Here is a 13,530-nt window from a genome sequence, read left to right as displayed (position 1 = left end):
AAGGCGACCCGAACAAGGGATGATGCACTCTTTAAACTGTCCGAAGCTCCCGCTTGGGTCCTCACATCGTGCACTTGAATTCGGTTTCATTCCATTCTGAGATATCCCAGAATCCAACTGGCGTGAATATGGTAGCAGGCACGACAGCCCTCACCGTCACTGGGGCATCGGATGACTGTGGCGTGCATTCTAGAACATGTGCCTCTGAGTGAGTTAATCTGTTCTAGTTATGTGGCCTGTTGTATGTGTATATGAGTGTGAGGGAGATAATATCCCGGAGCCAAAGAGACAGACACAATGGAAGCAGAAAGCAAACGTGTCCAGCGGGGGCGCCCCGGCCTCCCCAAAACACCAACCATGCGTAATAATGATCCGTGTCTCGATGCCGCATCCACGTTCGCCTCCGTTACAACACTCCTTGTGCCACCTGGGAAGACACGTTACCACCGGCAGACATGAGCTGCCAATCCAAGCCCACAACAGAAAAGGAAAGAGTATGGTAAACAACCATTCGCCCGCCGATTACTCCATGTCAAGATCACTTTCCTCCTCCGCGTAGCTCTCGACCCTCTTCGCCCTCCTCCCACCGCCCCCAGATGCGGCTCCATCTGTGGCGAGCTGCTTCGGGTCGGCTACGTAGGGGTGCTCCCTGACATATACCTGCCTCAGCTCGACAGCATCTTTGTCCCATTTGGCTGCTGCTGCGGTCCAGTCCTTCAGCGCCTGGGAATAGTTCCGCTTCTGTTCTTCAGCCGCATCCTCAAAAGGCTGCCGCACCTCGGGTGTGGCCTCCTTCCACATCTTGGATGTCATAGTCCGCACCTCATTGGGGCTGGGTTTGCCCTTGCCCGTGCGCCTGCCCTCCTCGCAGCGCCTGCGTCCTTCCTCGTAGTGCGCCTTGTTGAACAAGAGATAGGGGTTTCCGGCCACTTTGGAGGGTTTGATGGGGTAGGGACCAAGCCTGGAATAGATGTGCTCTTGGATCTCCATTTCATAGGCCTCGAGGCGGGCTTGCATGGGATCCTTGTTCTCTTCCTCGGCCTTCCGCTTCAGCGAGGCAGAAGTCTCCCTCGGCAGAACTAGAGGAAGCGGTATCTCAATGGGGCCAAGCATCTCCTCTATAATGTCTGATGCGGCTCGCAGGCCGGAGAGATAGGCGCCGTGGACGGTAGCAGGATGCGTGACGATAGTATGCTCGCCGGCGAAGTGAAGGTTGCCGATGGGACGAGCCATGATTTGGTAATCTTCAGCCTGCATCTTGACTCCAGCATTCGAATAGCTGCCCCGCGCGAACCGATCCGACTCCCATCTGGTCACAACGGCTTCTAGCGGCTGTGATGGCACCCGAGCACCGTATCGCATACGCAGGACCTCGGTGGCTTCAGCAATCAGTTCGTCATTAGGTGTGATCTCGGTGTCGTAACCTGCATCGCCGGCCATCAACGCAAGAAGACAAGGCATGCCGGTCGTGTTGCTGACGTTGAACCACTGAAAGAAGCGACCGCGGCGCGAGACGTAATCTTTCTGATTCAAACTTAGACGATTGGTGGGAGTCTGTAGAGTCCCGAATATGTCCCGATCCTTGTCCCAGAATGCATCTTTGTATACAAGAATAACCTTGTTCAGGACACCAAAACCAAGGCGTTCGATGGCGTCAGTCTTCCATGAAGGTAGGGGCGGTTGGAACTCGATACTTGCTTGCTTCAGGACGCCTAAGGGGATAGTATTGACAACATAGTCGGCCTCAACAGATTGTCCATCCTCTAGGTCGATCCTGGATGGGCCTGTCGCTGCTTCCGTGACGTACGTGATACGCTTCACAGGCGCCTTGTGTCGTATGTTGAGAGGCGTCGGAAGCATTGAAAGGCCTCTGGCAACGCTTTGATATCCGCCAACTACCATGGTGTGCTTGCCCTCCCACTCATTGCCAGCATCGATATCCCAACCCTTGAGGCTGAGGCGGTTGAGGTTTGTGGCATTGCTATACTCCAAGTTTGCAATGTGCCAATTTAATAGTCTGAAATCCTGAGCGTTAAGATCGAGTATCTCTCTGTGCTGCATCAAGGCCTCGTCCACAACTGAGCCAAGCGTAGCGCTTCTGTCATTAGCCGCAGCATCTAGGTCTATGTCCCTCGTCTCCTGTACGCCAGGCTTCAAGGTCCAGCCGAGTGACACAGCCTTGAATGCAGCCCTAGTGGATCCAGGGGTGCCAGGCTCGACGTGGACTTTCCCGGTCATACGGTCCGTGGACACGGGGACTAGGTGAGTCTCAGGTGTGACATTTTGTTGTGAGACAGGCGGAGCATGAGGCTGGGAAGCAGCCTTTTCCTCCTCGAAAGCGATGGTTTTGTGGCCCTCAGCAGTGCTATCACGGCCTTCGTCGATGAGGTCATGGTTTCCTTCGATCAGCTTGGACTGTAGTGATTTGAACTTATACTCGCTCACCCGGTCGAGACATGCGTTGAACAGGTGCTCAACCATCTCGTCACGAGCAGGGTCAACGGCTGTCCCATTGGTGTCATAGAGAGACATGTCGCTCCGTAAACAATGATATGGCAAGCTCAGCTGCCCCCTCACGAGGATGTTCAACGGGTTGCCCCTGTCGAAGCCGGTGATTATCATGCCGCCCATCTCGGCAGTGAAGCGTTTACCTCGGAATATACCCGGGGCAGTATCTGGTAGAGTATGGAAAGCACGGGAGTAGACTCGCCCTCCAACTCGGTTTCTGCCCTCCAGCACAACCACCCGAGGCGGATCTTCGCCCATGCTGCGGAATCGCTTTGAATACTGCGTGAAGAGTCCTTCCAACTGCCTGGCACATCCAAGACCGGAGAACCCAGCCCCGATCACCACCACAGTCTTCCTTTTCCGTGGTTGTGGGTCCTCGGCGGAGGCGTTCTTCCTTGGTTGGCGAATTTCAACACAGCCGTAGTTTATGAAACCACGACGGACCAGCCAATCGAAACAAACGTTCGCAACATCGAACCAGCGGGTGTCCCTGGCACACCCGATTGCTTCTTCTCTCGTGACGGCGATCTGGGGGTTCCTCACCCAGAGTCTGAGTATGCCGTTTCGGATATTCAAATAGGTCGTGACCTGTGCGTGGCTGAGATGATAACGCAATATGTGATACTCCTCTTGGTGCAGTGCGTAGGGGTTCAGACGTGAATTCTCCGCGGCCTCGATGCACTCCATGGCGTATTCTTGCGGTGTCAAGTCTGCAGGAATGGACACTTTCGGGCGCACATTATACTGTACCCTCCGCAACCGCGGCTGAACCCTGGCGATGGGCGCGGGTATTGGAGTCGAGGCGGTTGGCTGGCTTAGCGCTTCTCTGGGGCTACCGGTGTCGAAGGGAGTTGTCGCTTTACTAGAGACGGATGGTGGTTTTGAAGATAATCCCGATTGCTCGGTCGGGGCCGAAGCCGATGAGGCGAAGGAATGTCGTGACTCTCCTATCAGGTGGCTTATAGCCGATTTCGCTGGGGTCGAGTCGAGATGCGCCGCGTCAGGGGATACTAGATCAGCAGAGACAACCTCGCTAAGCTCTGGGGAAGCCTCGTCACCGTGACCAGCTATTCCCTCCACTGCTAATGCTTCTTCACTAGTCTTCGAAGCTTTTGACGGAGAAATATCATCCAGGTCCGTGAGATCACTCAAATCAGAGCTTGATGGTGCTGGGTTTGAGCTTTGCCCAGGCACCTTCAGGAACTCGTTGTGCGACCCCAGTTCACTATCATTGTTTTCGATGGGTGAATGGTCGTTGGCGTTTTCACCTATCGGCTCAGTGGGAGTGGGTTCTGGATCGGCCGAATCTTTCTCTTCAGTACCTGTTTCTTCAGAGAGTGGAGAAGCGTGGTCTGCGCGGGTTGAATAGAGGGAGGCGGTGGGCACCAATGCGTCCACTACACCGTTCTCGAAACCATTCACTTCCAAGCCAGGGGTGTCCGGATTCACCATCGAACTGGATTCTGCTGGGGCTTCCACTTCTGCAGGCTGTGTTGCTGGCTGGTCCGACTCTGTTGTTGGATCTCCCACGCCCCCGGACTTCCTTTCCTGGTGCGCCATATCCCCCACCGCCTCGGTAATAGAAGGCTCGTTCGTCAAAGTGGTCATGTCGGGCACGTCCTCATGTCGGGTCGTTGGGAACAAAAGTTCTTCGAAAGCTTCGTCTTCTTTGGTCGGCTGTGATGCAGCACAGTCCATATCAACAGGATCCGGGTCTGCTAACGACGATTCCAAGGGCATCACCTCCGTTCTCATCAAATCTGGGCCTGGAGCTTTTTCAGAGCTTTCGTCTGCAGGTTTCCATTCTCGTGCAGTTTCCCCAGCCCCTGCTGGCTCAGATGCATTCGTGCTTGGAAGACCTGTGTTTGCCAACTCCGACCGCGTCTCAGCCGACTCCGAGGCCGCCTCAACAGCGGCATGATGGTCAGGCGAAGGCTGCTGATGAGCATGAGCGTCGTAAGAATCCGACCTGAAGGGTCTGTCGTCAGAAATAACAGCGGATATGCATGGCAACACGGGGCGTCTACGGTACAGAGGCCGGATCACGTGAGGGCCGAGAGAGCTGAGCAACATACATGGAGTTGTCCCCCGTCACTAACGACTCGGGGTCCTCATCACCCATATCGTCGAGGTGGTCTGGTGAGTCTGTGTTCACGACGATGATGTCGGCGATGAACTCGTCGGTTTCCTCCGCGGGTTCAGGTCGAGGAGCTGAAGGCCGCGCGGGCTTGCGGGATACCCGAGAATTGGTACTGCTACGGCGGGATGATGAGCCCGAGGCCAGGGTTTTCCTTTTTGGTGCGGAGGTGGCCCGGGGCGAGGATGTTGAAGCCGGTGAGAGTAATACGGGTGATGAGTGCTGGACCTGGGGTTCGGAGCCGGTATTGCTGCTCCGTGCAGGTCTCTTTCCAATGCCACTTTTCTGTCCAGATCGAGCACTGCGCGAATTCGTTCCCATTATGAGCTCGGGACTCGGCTTTGGCTAGAGCGGGGGTATCGATTGTCTTGGGTTTTGACGGCGTATGCAGTCGCTGGAGAATCGAGGGGAGGGCTCGAGAGGTTGGGATTGATGATATCGTCGCCGCCAATCTCACCGGTCATCTCCATCGAACCGAGTCTGGATATCTCATGCGTTGGAACCAGGCGACCCCATTGCGTAATTGGAACGTAGTCCGAACGCTGCAGAGACCGGTCAGTGAACAAATTTATGGCATCAAAAAGATGCTCAGTGCTTGATATTCAGAAGATGCCAGTCTCATGAGTAGTGCAGATCAGACCAGCCTGGGGGGAGGGGCAAAGCAGGGCCGGCCCTTGCTGGTTTGGAAGGTCAGGCCTACCCGCCCAACAGGCCCGGAACGCTCTGGCTTCGGTCATCAATAAGCAGAACCGTGCAGCTACTACACGAGCACCACTAAATGTTGGGCGGATGCCAGCCAATATGCCCTACTAGGCAATTAATTACACAGGCAACTGAGATCGGGGCAAGAACAGCACATTTCTAGGACTGCTCTTCCATCCCTTGCAGCTTGGTTGGGCGAATCACGTGATGTGTAAATCTGGATGTACCCGCCTCTCGGAGACTTGGGGTTTCTGTATTGCTCCTCTTTCTAGTCCTCTACGACTCAGTTGGTTTGGCAATGCCTGCCAGACAAGTAACAGCCCGGCGGCCAAATTGCCTCGGTACGAGGCGCAGGCAGTGCTGCCCTGCACCTTCGTGCCCTCTTCATTGCGTTGCCCCTGCCGCAGGACGAGCGGGCTGTCCGAATGAATTCTTCTCAATCGCCGTGGCCATCATCTTGTTCCCGCTTATAATCGAGGTCGTACAAATGACAATGTTTCTTCGGGCTGTCACATTCCAGCAGGGTCAGCGATTGGTAGGTTCGAGGTCGAGGGCATGAGAGGCGATTTTGGACTGTGCAGACACGGGAAAAGCGGTGGGACAAACCTTCTTCCTGCTTTGCAATGAAGCGCAGCGCTGCAATCTCTGTGAAGGTGATTCCACCCACGAACACAACAAACACTGTTTTCTTCTGCCCGTTTCCAGAAAGTAGCGCCCGGGCCTTGACTGCCTTGTCCTCTCCTTTTTGAAGCTCATCAAACGTCTGGCCCCGCGCGTGCTTGGCCGCCTCTTCAAAACCCCTCCAGCCATGACTGCCGGAGCTCGCAACTGCAGCACCTGATACGCCGTTGCCTTTGGTCATGGAGAGCAAATACTGCTTCTGGATTATGCATTGAACCAGCCGTATTGACAACGGGGCATACCCGCTGTACACGTATGCTATGTCGTTCGGGTTGTGCTCGTTGACCTCATCTACGATGAGCCGCAGGGATTTCCGCAAGGTCGAATAGTTGGTCTTTTCACCAGCTGTGCCCGTGGAACCACCCATTGGAATCATCGACGCCATGGGCGAGGATCTGGGGAGGAAGAGCTGTAGTCTCTCCAGGTTGTGCAGGGTCAGAAGGTGCTGGTATCCGTAACCTTGCAAGACCAGTTTGCGTAATTGATCGTGTTCTTTGGTTTTGATGCCGCCAGAGATGCAGGAGTAGATGCACAAAAGCCGAAGCACCTCGGGTAGCGGGGCGTCACGAGCAACCAATTCCTCGATCGAGTCGAACTGAGACGACGGATCTGCGCCTGCCGCAAGGTTTTGTTGAACTTCGAGAAGCTTGCTGAATTGGTCGGTGCGTGTGTATTTGATGATCTCTTCCACGAGGTTCGTGTGTATCTTGAGGTTAGCCTGCTCTGCTTGATAGCCTGGCAGTTTCCGCACAAAGTCTGTCAATTCTGCTGTTGTTTTGGTCGTATGCCGGCTGTCTAGATCCTTTTGAATGCGTAGGGCGACCTTGTTGAGAAGATTGCCGACGATGGCAAAATTCGTGTCTCGGAGCTGATCGTACATGGTGTCTGACGAGTCTAACTGGACTTTGCGTCTTCTCGACTGGTTACTGGATGCCGGTGCTGCTGATGCGCTCTGAGCGGCTTGTTGCGCACCGCCAACGATGGTCGAGTCGACTTCAGTCTGGTTGTTCTGAATGCCAAAGACCTCATCAATTAAGCCCTCGTATGTCAGTTGGGTTAGAAGGGGTGTGACCATGTCGACCTCGCGGTCGATGATGATGACGCCTTCGGTTGTCGTGCTCGGGCTGAGTCCGCTCTTGTCGGGTTCACTAGCCACCTCACCGGCCAGAAGCTCCTGTCTCATACGAGAGAGCAGCTCGGCCACCCTCTTGGCACCGTCGCCCTTGCCCGTGATGCGGGGGAACAAGCCGTGTTTAAGTTGGATGCCCATCAGGGCTTGGGCGAGCAGGAAGGTTGGGGTAGGGTCCTTCGACAGGTATAGATCCTTGAACCCATCTTCGAGTTCAAGAGAGAGGACGTCTCGCTCTAGCGGGAAGAAGTACAGGGGAAGCTCCGAGATGTTGACGTCGCCGAGCACACCTGACTCTTCAAGGATCTTGTCGGAGACTATGGTACGTCGCGGCACCCAGAAGATGTGGAACTCATGAGGTGTCTGGCTCTCACGCTGCAATCGTCTTATCTGGTCTGAGGGGGGGATGTCAGCGCGGTCTGATGGCTCTCACCGTGCATCCCAAGGTCGTGAGAGCCATCCCGGCGAGCACCAGCTCTGCACGGGGCGGAATGGGAGCGGCGGTTGCATGGTGTTCACGGTGAGATGGCAACATACTTGCGATTTCCTGAGCATGGGCATTGCGGGCGATGAAGACAACGTTCCTCTGGGAAGTCGAGACGTTGTTGCTTTCTAAAAAGAAGAACTTATCGACACCGTAGTCCTGCAAGGTTTGTACCTTGACGACCGTTCCGATGGGGCCAGCGAGGCTCTGCTCGATGACGAGGTTCTTCTTGCCCTGGACCTATGCAGCAGGCCGAACCCGCCAAGTCAGTGAAGCTGGTCATGAGCTTGCACTGCCGTGGGAGCCGTGTCGGGCGCCTTACTTACTACCGAGAGAAGGTAGAGCAGGTCCTTCCTGGACTTGTCTCTAATCTGCTCCGTGTCAAACCCAAGCGGAGGAGCCATGATGGGCTCTCCATGGACAGAGGTGAAATGGCAGGGCGGAGGACGAAAGCTACGGTCGCAACATCGGCTACCGTCTTCCTCGGGGCCCCAAGGCGATTAGGAGCGCGTTGAGGGGAGCTAGATGCCTGTCCCCGGCCCCACCCCCCAGCAATGGCCTGCCTGCCGGCGCTTGATTAATCAATCGATAAACAAAATCCCCCTGATAAGATTCCTGGTCCACTATGATAGAATAGTGCAGACCTTACGTCTGGACAGGCTCGCCCATATTGGACGCCGACGTTTTGAACGTGTATATGTTGACCGTCGGCAGAGTCATGTTGTCAAGCTACTGCCTCCTTACATGGCTCTCACGAATATTTTATACGTCAGACGTCAAGGTACGCAACTGTATGGACTGATGGCTTGACGCTCACCCTTACTAGGGCAATGGTTTTCTATTTATGGACCTTCCCAATCTGTGGGCATCTGATGATGCTCACACCAAACGATGATTTCCTCTAAAGGACCCAACCTAGCACCTGAGTTCAAAAAGGACATCGAAAAGGGCACGTGAAGTTATAGGCTTCCCAAAAGCGCTAGGAAAATGGCAACCAACCAAACTCCAATGAATCGTCGCTGAAGCCCTAGGGGCACACACAAACACACACACACACACAACAGTGTCTTCCCTTTGTGTGTCCATTTTCTCGTCAAAGCCGCGCCGTCAACTCTGAGGTTCCGTGGAAAATGAGCCGGAGGGAGCTCGTTCGCACTCAGACCTTATTATCGTGGTAGTAAAAATCGATGTCCCTCGGCCGCAGTCGGTTGCTCCGGACGAATTCCTCGTCTCCAGGCGGGCGCTCATTCTTGGTGTTGCCCGTCAGCATGCTCTGCAGTGACATACACACGCTCTCAACGTTCTGCACCGGGCTCCATCCTTGCTGGCCCAGGAGGTCGAGACAGATGATGCCGTTTGAATATATGTGGGGGTGTATCGGTATTGGGCGGTCGGGCTTCTGGACGAAGGTCACCTCAGGAGGCTCTGATCCGACTATTAGCCCGTGCTTTTTAACAAAGAGATCGAGGCCATCTGCGGGGTTCTTTACCGATTGGGTACTGGTGTCCGAATCTGAACATCAGCCTGTAGACATCTGGGTAGAGCGGGTTGTCGTCAAGGACTTTGATATCCAGGTACCAAGTCTCGAGGTCGTCGGCAGACACAAGAGAGATGCCAGCGGGGAGGTTGCCAGTGATCTGTCATGGCATTTCAGTCAGCTCGCGATCGCGAGAAGTGAAGCGAGGGGTTCGAGCGTGGTGGCAGGGGTGACAGTCCTGCCAGCAGATGGCCACTGGCGAGGTCTGTGGCGGTCTCTTGGGCGTGCGAGCGCAGACAGACACATGGAGGCAATGTACATACTTTTGTCAACTCTTTCCCGAGGCGCCTATGCGCAAAGTTGGCACCCATGGTGTGTGTAAAGAAAGGAGGAGGCAAAGGTAGTCGGTGTGGGTGGAGTTGTGATGGCTCGTCGAGGGGAAGGCGACCCTGGCTGCATACGTCAGGGCTGGGTGTTGGAGGTACCTAGTGTATGTGGATTGCCGACTCGGAGGGCAGACGGGGGCCTACAGCCACGCCGGGGTGCCGTCGTGGCTTTCAGAGGAGCCTTTGTAGAAATGTGCAATGATGCAGGCAGGCGTGCCGGCCAAACACGCCAGTCACGGATCTATCACAAGCCAGGCTGCAGCGACAAACAGAAATCACCTGGGCAGGTAGTGGTAGTTTGGCAAATAGGACCCCCGTCCTAGGTAAATACCTAGGGTATAAAGACACGAAGGATAGGTAGGGTAGTGTGTTTCGAGAGCTGCCTAGAAGGTGGAAAGGTAACGAGTAACTTTCAACTCTGGTGGCACGCACAGTCGCTACTGTTGGTAGGATGTACCTCCTAACTTGTCGACGGTCCGTTGGAAAGCTGGGGAAACCGCACTAGCCTGCTCGGGTGGCTAGTCACTGCAACGATGACTGCAACGACGACTGCTTCCGTGATCGACCTGACAGTCCGAGTATGTAGCCGGCTACCGCCGTAGCTTTGTCCCAAATGCTCAACAACCACCACGGCCTAAGCCTGCGCTGATAGTAATGGTGAGCCTGAGTCCCGCCGACAAAGCAGCAGGACAATTATCATCGGTCAGTCGGTGCCGGGTGCGTCGTTCGAACTGAAGTAGCAGCGTAATTAGTGGGTTCTCTCGGATATCATTTGCCGCAAGCACGGCTGCAATGGCTCAGAGATCCATCAGGGCCTCCCATATGGCCTCCACGGCCGGGCCCAAGGCCACCACCCAGGCCATCTATAAAAAGGGGGCGAGGATGGCTGTGCTAGACCGGTGGTGGGGCAGCCTTGCTCGCTGCCAAGGACCAGACCAGCACCAGCGGCATGGCTGGCCTCTGGCACCCTGGCAAGGCCTGGGTCGTTGGGCTGTTCTGGCTGTCTGTCTGGCAGTGAGGGGGGGAGGGGGAGGGGGGCAATCGCTAGCAGGAACCCCTCCCTCTTTGTCGCTGTGCGCCTCAGCAGCTGATTGCTGTGTCGGCCTGTCGACGGCGAAGCAACGGTCAGATCCAGTTGGATGTGCGGCTGAGCAACCGGGCTGTCTTCTTGCTCCTCTGTTGCCAATCTGAGTTGGTGACACCAGCCGGCCCTCTCTCACGCGCAAGGCATTCCCTCGCATCGCATCGTTATCGTTGCCCTCCCAGGCCCCCCAGGCCCTCCCAGTACTTTACCTTGATTGACTGCCGTTGGACGGACGAAGCCATCTCCTCACAACGCCTGCCCAAGCCCAGAAACTGTCTGAGCTCCTCCATCTTCTCCACTGAGCCGCCCGTTGTTCGAGCCCCTCCTTTTTTAGCCAGGGACCACTTGAGCTACTACTGCCCACTCTCCTCTTGCTGCTTGCTCTGTTCGCACCTGCAGACTCTTGAAGGTTCGACCTCTTTACCAGACAACACCGCCCCTTCATCTCTCTCTGTCTGTTCTGTTCTGTTCTGTTCTGTTCTGTTCTGGTCTCCTTTCTCTGGCGACCGCTACCAATCTGTTTGGGTTCAATCGCCCCTGCCCTGACTGCCAGCCCGTCGCCTCAAGAAGCTCGTTGAGCAGCCGCCGCCCCCCACCCCCTCCAAGACTAGGACACAGCGAGCGCGCTCTTTCACGTTGCCCGTGTTTCTGCAAACCCTCCTTGGACTCACAGATCGAGTCGGAGCAAGATGAGTTGTTAGTATTGCCGTGGCCCGCTCTGCTCTTTCCTCGTCCAAACCTCCTTCCCACCAATCGGTCTCACCCTCCTCCGCCCTGCCGTGAGCAGCTACTCCAAAGTTGCCCGCAGGCGATGCGCCGACCTGATAGCCCCTATCTCCAGCCTACTTCACCATGCACCATGCTGACCAGGACCCCTCGTGTATCAGTCTCCAACCTACTCAATCGGATGCATGGCCAACCTGAAAGCTACGACAAGAAGTATGTGTTCTGCCTCGGTAGGCGCGAGGCCAGCCTCTCTGACTATCTCTGCCAGATCAAAGTATCGTTTCGGCCGAACCCTTGGCGCAGGCACCTATGGCATCGTTCGAGAGGCCGACAGCCCATCTGGCAAGGTCGCTGTCAAGATCATCCTCAAGAAGAATGTGAAGGGCAACGAGAGGATGGTTTACGACGAGCTTGACATGCTGCAGCGCCTAAAGCACCCCAACATCGTCCGCTTCGTCGATTGGTTCGAGTCTAGAGTGAGCGCGATCAACCCACCCTGAACCGAGCCGGACAGGGCTTTCTGTGAATCCGGGCTGTAACTCACACATGCTGCAGGACAAATACTACATTGTCACGGAATTGGCGACCGGTGGTGAGCTCTTCGACCGCATTTGCGAGCAGGGCAAGTTTACGGAGAAGGATGCTGCTGCGACTATCAAGCAGGTTCTTGGCGCTGTCGATTACCTGCACAGCAAGAACGTCGTCCACAGGGGTGAGTCCGACGGGACCAGAATGCGTGCTTCGCTAAGGACGCTTACCTGACCGCATCACAGATCTCAAGCCCGAAAACCTGCTCTACCTGACCAAGGCGCTTGACTCCGATCTCGTACTCGCTGACTTCGGTATCGCCAAGATGCTCGACAGCAAGGACGAGGTCCTGACCACCATGGCAGGCTCGTTCGGATACGCAGCGCCCGAGGTCATGCTTAAGAAGGGACACGGCAAACCGGTCGACATGTGGTCCATGGGCGTCATCACCTACACGCTCCTGTGTGGTTACTCGCCGTTCCGCTCCGAGAACTTGCAGGACCTGATCGAAGAGTGCAGCAACGCGAAGGTGACGTTCCATGAGAGATACTGGAAGGACGTCAGTGAAGACGCCAAGCAGTTCATCATGGGCCTGCTGCAGCCCAAACCTGAAGACCGGTGGTCGTCCTCGCAGGCTCTCAACCACGTCTGGCTCACTGGTGATAATGCCACGGACCACAACTTGATTCCTGAAATCAAGGCCTACATGGCCAAGGCGCGCCTCCGGAGGGGTATCGAGATGGTCAAACTGGCCAATAGGATCGAGGCTTTGAAGATCCAGGAGGACGATACAGAAGACTCAGATATGCCCACCGAGGAGTTTGCAGCTGCCAAGATCTCGGACGCCAAGCCAGAGGCCGGTGCCTCTGCTACCAGCACAGCTGAAGGCAAGCGAAACCTCCAAAAGAAACTCAAGGGTGCCATCTTCCGCGAGGTGGTGCTCGCCAAGGTGCGCGAGATGAAGCAGCAGGAGCAGACATTGAAGGTGACGGAGGAGGTCGAGAAGGAGGCCAAGAGGCGCTCGTTCCACGAGTAGACGGGCGGCGAAGTTCAGGGTTTGGCGCACAGCAATTGGAAACAATACCATCAAGATCACTTGGGACATTACGAGGAGACTGTCAAGGCCGCTTTAGTTTTATACACTACTACTATGACACTACCACGCCTCCAAAAGATCGTGCAATGTGCCTCACCCACCCGTCTGATATACCAGTTGTTATGCTGCAGAGTATCCACCCGGAGGTCTCTTTTGGCAGGAGATTCCCCATGAGATTATTGTTACAAGATGTTATCCTATAGAAGGTTACAAGGCTAGCTTATGAGAGGTTATCCTATAGGGTGTCGTCTCATAAGTGGTTTTCCCACCATAGGTTGTTCCACAGGAGGTTAGAGTGAATAGACAAATGTCATGGCGGCGTCGCGGCCTAACCGAGCAGAGCCTATACTTGGATATTTGACTTTGTTGAAGAAGCAATGTTCTGCGGGGACGTAGACGCCCAGGGATATATTCATATAGATATATGTGTAGAGCTAAACGCAGCAGGCAGCGATGTGGCCTGTCTCCCGATCCCAATGTGCACCAAAAACACCTGTCCTATGCGTCCTTGTATGCAGATCCTCAAAATGATAAATGGTTGTCCTATATCCTTCCTCCGGTCCGCCCACCTATCCATCCCCAGTACCTCGGG

At 55.3% G+C, this 13,530-nt stretch overlaps 4 protein-coding genes across 4 annotated transcripts; 1 reads left to right on the top strand and 3 right to left on the bottom strand.

The window, feature by feature from the left end:
- Positions 1-107: 107 nt before the first annotated feature.
- On the bottom strand, positions 108-5,436 carry KVR01_005534 (uncharacterized protein). Its single transcript, XM_044793800.1, has 2 exons — positions 4,584-5,436; positions 108-4,477 (listed from the first exon to the last, which is right to left on the bottom strand). The coding sequence occupies exons 1-2, from the start codon at positions 4,964-4,966 to the stop codon at positions 523-525; spliced, it is 4,338 nt and encodes a 1,445-aa protein (XP_044645979.1). The 5' UTR covers positions 4,967-5,436; the 3' UTR covers positions 108-522.
- Positions 5,437-5,541: 105 nt separating this feature from the next.
- Positions 5,542-8,152, bottom strand: KVR01_005457 (uncharacterized protein). The gene is made up of 4 exons (XM_044790870.1): positions 7,968-8,152; positions 7,695-7,881; positions 5,954-7,552; positions 5,542-5,853 (listed from the first exon to the last, which is right to left on the bottom strand). The coding sequence occupies exons 1-4, from the start codon at positions 8,043-8,045 to the stop codon at positions 5,732-5,734; spliced, it is 1,986 nt and encodes a 661-aa protein (XP_044645902.1). The 5' UTR covers positions 8,046-8,152; the 3' UTR covers positions 5,542-5,731.
- Positions 8,153-8,305: 153 nt separating this feature from the next.
- KVR01_004859 (uncharacterized protein) lies at positions 8,306-10,412 on the bottom strand. Its single transcript, XM_044791295.1, has 3 exons — positions 9,442-10,412; positions 9,131-9,278; positions 8,306-9,066 (listed from the first exon to the last, which is right to left on the bottom strand). The coding sequence occupies exons 1-3, from the start codon at positions 9,487-9,489 to the stop codon at positions 8,798-8,800; spliced, it is 465 nt and encodes a 154-aa protein (XP_044645304.1). The 5' UTR covers positions 9,490-10,412; the 3' UTR covers positions 8,306-8,797.
- Positions 10,413-10,436: 24 nt separating this feature from the next.
- KVR01_005150 (calmodulin-dependent protein kinase CMK2) lies at positions 10,437-13,220 on the top strand. Its single transcript, XM_044788876.1, has 5 exons — positions 10,437-11,284; positions 11,476-11,527; positions 11,583-11,790; positions 11,870-12,026; positions 12,088-13,220. Exons 1-5 carry the CDS (start codon positions 11,278-11,280, stop codon positions 12,876-12,878), a joined length of 1,215 nt encoding a protein of 404 aa, XP_044645595.1. The 5' UTR covers positions 10,437-11,277; the 3' UTR covers positions 12,879-13,220.
- Positions 13,221-13,530: the final 310 nt, after the last annotated feature.

Source organism: Diaporthe batatas (assembly GCF_019321695.1).
Source record: "Diaporthe batatas strain CRI 302-4 chromosome Unknown Contig00005, whole genome shotgun sequence".
NCBI lineage: Eukaryota > Fungi > Ascomycota > Sordariomycetes > Diaporthales > Diaporthaceae > Diaporthe > Diaporthe batatas.
This window is presented reverse-complemented; position numbering and strand designations above follow the sequence as displayed.

Bases quoted from the DNA above. Each gene is read 5' to 3' on its own strand.
- KVR01_005150 (XM_044788876.1), top strand. The intron at 11,528-11,582 runs GTATGTGTTCTG...TATCTCTGCCAG, and splicing joins CCTGAAAGCTACGACAAGAA to ATCAAAGTATCGTTTCGGCC. The intron at 12,027-12,087 runs GTGAGTCCGACG...ACCGCATCACAG, and splicing joins CAAGAACGTCGTCCACAGGG to ATCTCAAGCCCGAAAACCTG.
- KVR01_005534 (XM_044793800.1), bottom strand. From the start codon at position 4,966: ATGGGAACGAATTCGCGCAGTGCTCGATCTGGACAGAAAAGTGGCATT. The intron at 4,478-4,583 runs GTATGTTGCTCA...CAGACCCTTCAG, and splicing joins GTGACGGGGGACAACTCCAT to GTCGGATTCTTACGACGCTC.
- KVR01_004859 (XM_044791295.1), bottom strand. From the start codon at position 9,489: ATGGGTGCCAACTTTGCGCATAGGCGCCTCGGGAAAGAGTTGACAAAA. The intron at 9,279-9,441 runs GTATGTACATTG...ATGCCATGACAG, and splicing joins TCGGGAAAGAGTTGACAAAA to ATCACTGGCAACCTCCCCGC. The intron at 9,067-9,130 runs GTAAAGAACCCC...TAGTCGGATCAG, and splicing joins CGGACACCAGTACCCAATCG to AGCCTCCTGAGGTGACCTTC.
- KVR01_005457 (XM_044790870.1), bottom strand. From the start codon at position 8,045: ATGGCTCCTCCGCTTGGGTTTGACACGGAGCAGATTAGAGACAAGTCC. The intron at 7,553-7,694 runs GTATGTTGCCAT...TCCCCCCCTCAG, and splicing joins CCATGCTCAGGAAATCGCAA to ACCAGATAAGACGATTGCAG. The intron at 5,854-5,953 runs GTTTGTCCCACC...GGAATGTGACAG, and splicing joins CATTGCAAAGCAGGAAGAAG to CCCGAAGAAACATTGTCATT.